Source organism: Gymnoscopelus braueri, assembly GCF_963280865.1.
Source record: "Gymnoscopelus braueri genome assembly, chromosome: 11".
NCBI classification, from domain to species: Eukaryota; Metazoa; Chordata; class Actinopteri; order Myctophiformes; family Myctophidae; genus Gymnoscopelus; species Gymnoscopelus braueri.
The window spans coordinates 52,626,616-52,628,388 of record NC_137613.1 but is presented as its reverse complement, the minus strand read 5'-3'; the positions used below and the strand labels follow the sequence as shown (position 1 = coordinate 52,628,388).

General features: G+C 49.0%; 1 protein-coding gene across 1 annotated transcript; it reads right to left on the bottom strand.

Moving 5' to 3' along the window:
- Positions 1–744: 744 nt before the first annotated feature.
- LOC308095720 (small COPII coat GTPase SAR1A-like) lies at positions 745–1,380 on the bottom strand (the record flags this gene model as incomplete). Its single annotated transcript, XM_080442759.1, has 1 exon — positions 745–1,380. One exon carries the CDS (start codon positions 1,378–1,380, stop codon positions 745–747), a length of 636 nt encoding a protein of 211 aa, XP_080298885.1.
- Positions 1,381–1,773: the final 393 nt, after the last annotated feature.

The following is a 1,773-nucleotide window of genomic DNA, read 5'->3' as shown; positions in this document are numbered from 1 at the left end:
GGCAGATTAGCCCTACACGTCCAAACGTTATATTGGCACGTAGCGGTTATCCCTGGAGTGGTTCGCTGGTTCAGACAAAGGAGTTCAGAGGTGGAATAGTGGAACATCATACTGGGGGATTTAGCACAGGCCTGCTGGTAGGGTAGAAGTGTTGGTACTGGCATGGCGAGGCTACCTTAAAAGACATAGAAAGAAGCAAACATTCAAAAAATGACCATGTGACAATGAAAATGTTCCCATACAGTCAAATATTTCCATCATCAAGGATAATGACGATCCCATGATACCCACAGAGGCAGCCCATGTAACATGTAAGTTTAATTGTGTTTACTCTCGGCACGACATCGGCCTCCTTAAAAAACAAGCTACATGCGCACTGACCACCCCATCCAAAAAAAGGAATGAAAAAAAAAGGTAAAAAAATGTGTTTGTTATTACCAATGAATGTTCAAAGCCTGGCATTCGGGCCAGCATTTACAAAAGTCTTGTGCCTGTTTCAACTGTGCAAAAAAACTCAGGGAAACAGTTCTTCATTTTACGGTGCAGATTGATGTCCCAGAGATGGAAAAAAATTATCGTGGCCTAATCCCTAATACATATCAAACTGGGGTCCTTTGAAATTAAAAAAGTTGAGAATCACTGGCATAGACAACGCAGTAAATACACAAATCAATCACAAATCAATCAATCGATTGATTGAATTATTGATTGTCATCTTTAATGATCATGAAAAACATACCATAATCAAAAGGATAAACGCAAATAGGCCAACAGCCTGTTTTCCTTGTTGATGTACTGGGCGAGCCAGCGGAAGCCGTCCCCGTAGCCCTGCTCCTTCACGATGCTGCACATGAACACCTCCATCGGCCTGAGGCTCAGCTCCTCCAGCGGCACTTTGCCCTTCCCGGTGGTGTGGCCGTACAGGCCCAGCGTCGTCCTCAGGGTGTCTTCGCTGACGGCCTCTTGGCGGTCGATCTTGTTCCCCAGGACGAGGATCGGGACGCTGGCGGCGGCCTCGTCCGCCAGCACGGCGTCCAGCACGACCTTGGCCTCGGCCAGCCGCGCATGGTCGGCGCAGTCGACCAGGTAGACGATTCCGTCGAGGTCGAGGAGGTGCTTCCGCCAGTTCTTCTGTCCCTCCGTGTGACCGCCGAGGTCGACTGTCCGGAAGGTCATCCCGGCGATCCTCAGCTCCTCATGGGTCGGGTGCTGCGTGGGCTGGGGCTGGATGAGCTTACCGTACTTGAGCAGGTGCAACAGCGTGGTTTTCCCCGCGTTGTCGAGGCCGAGGAACGCCAGCTTGCCGCACTTCCTGTACAGCCCGAGTTCCTGCAAGACGCTGTTGACGCTGTCGCAGATCCATTCTATTATCGCGGACATCTTTGTCTCCAAGGCTTCAGGGTTTTTATCAATAACAAAGACAAGTCATTGGCTGTTTCTTTGCCCGTTGGTTTAAAGGCACAACGTTGGTCTTATGAAGGACGTTGGTCAGATGTCACCGTGACGTCACCAGCCGTGCCCAAAATATGGCACCAACCCTGGCTTGGAGCGTGTTGCCATGATGATTAAGGAGCTCACCTTACCTTGTTCCCCCCAAATTTGGCTCAAACATAGGGTAAATAATAATAATAATATTACCTGAAATGTATATGTGTGTGTGACTTTAGTAGGTTTTCTGGTCGGTGCATTCTACTATGCTGCCATCACAATCTTTAAGGTTCTCAACTCCCTACCCAAAGGCTGTACTGCTAAGAGCAAGTGTCAAGAGCCATT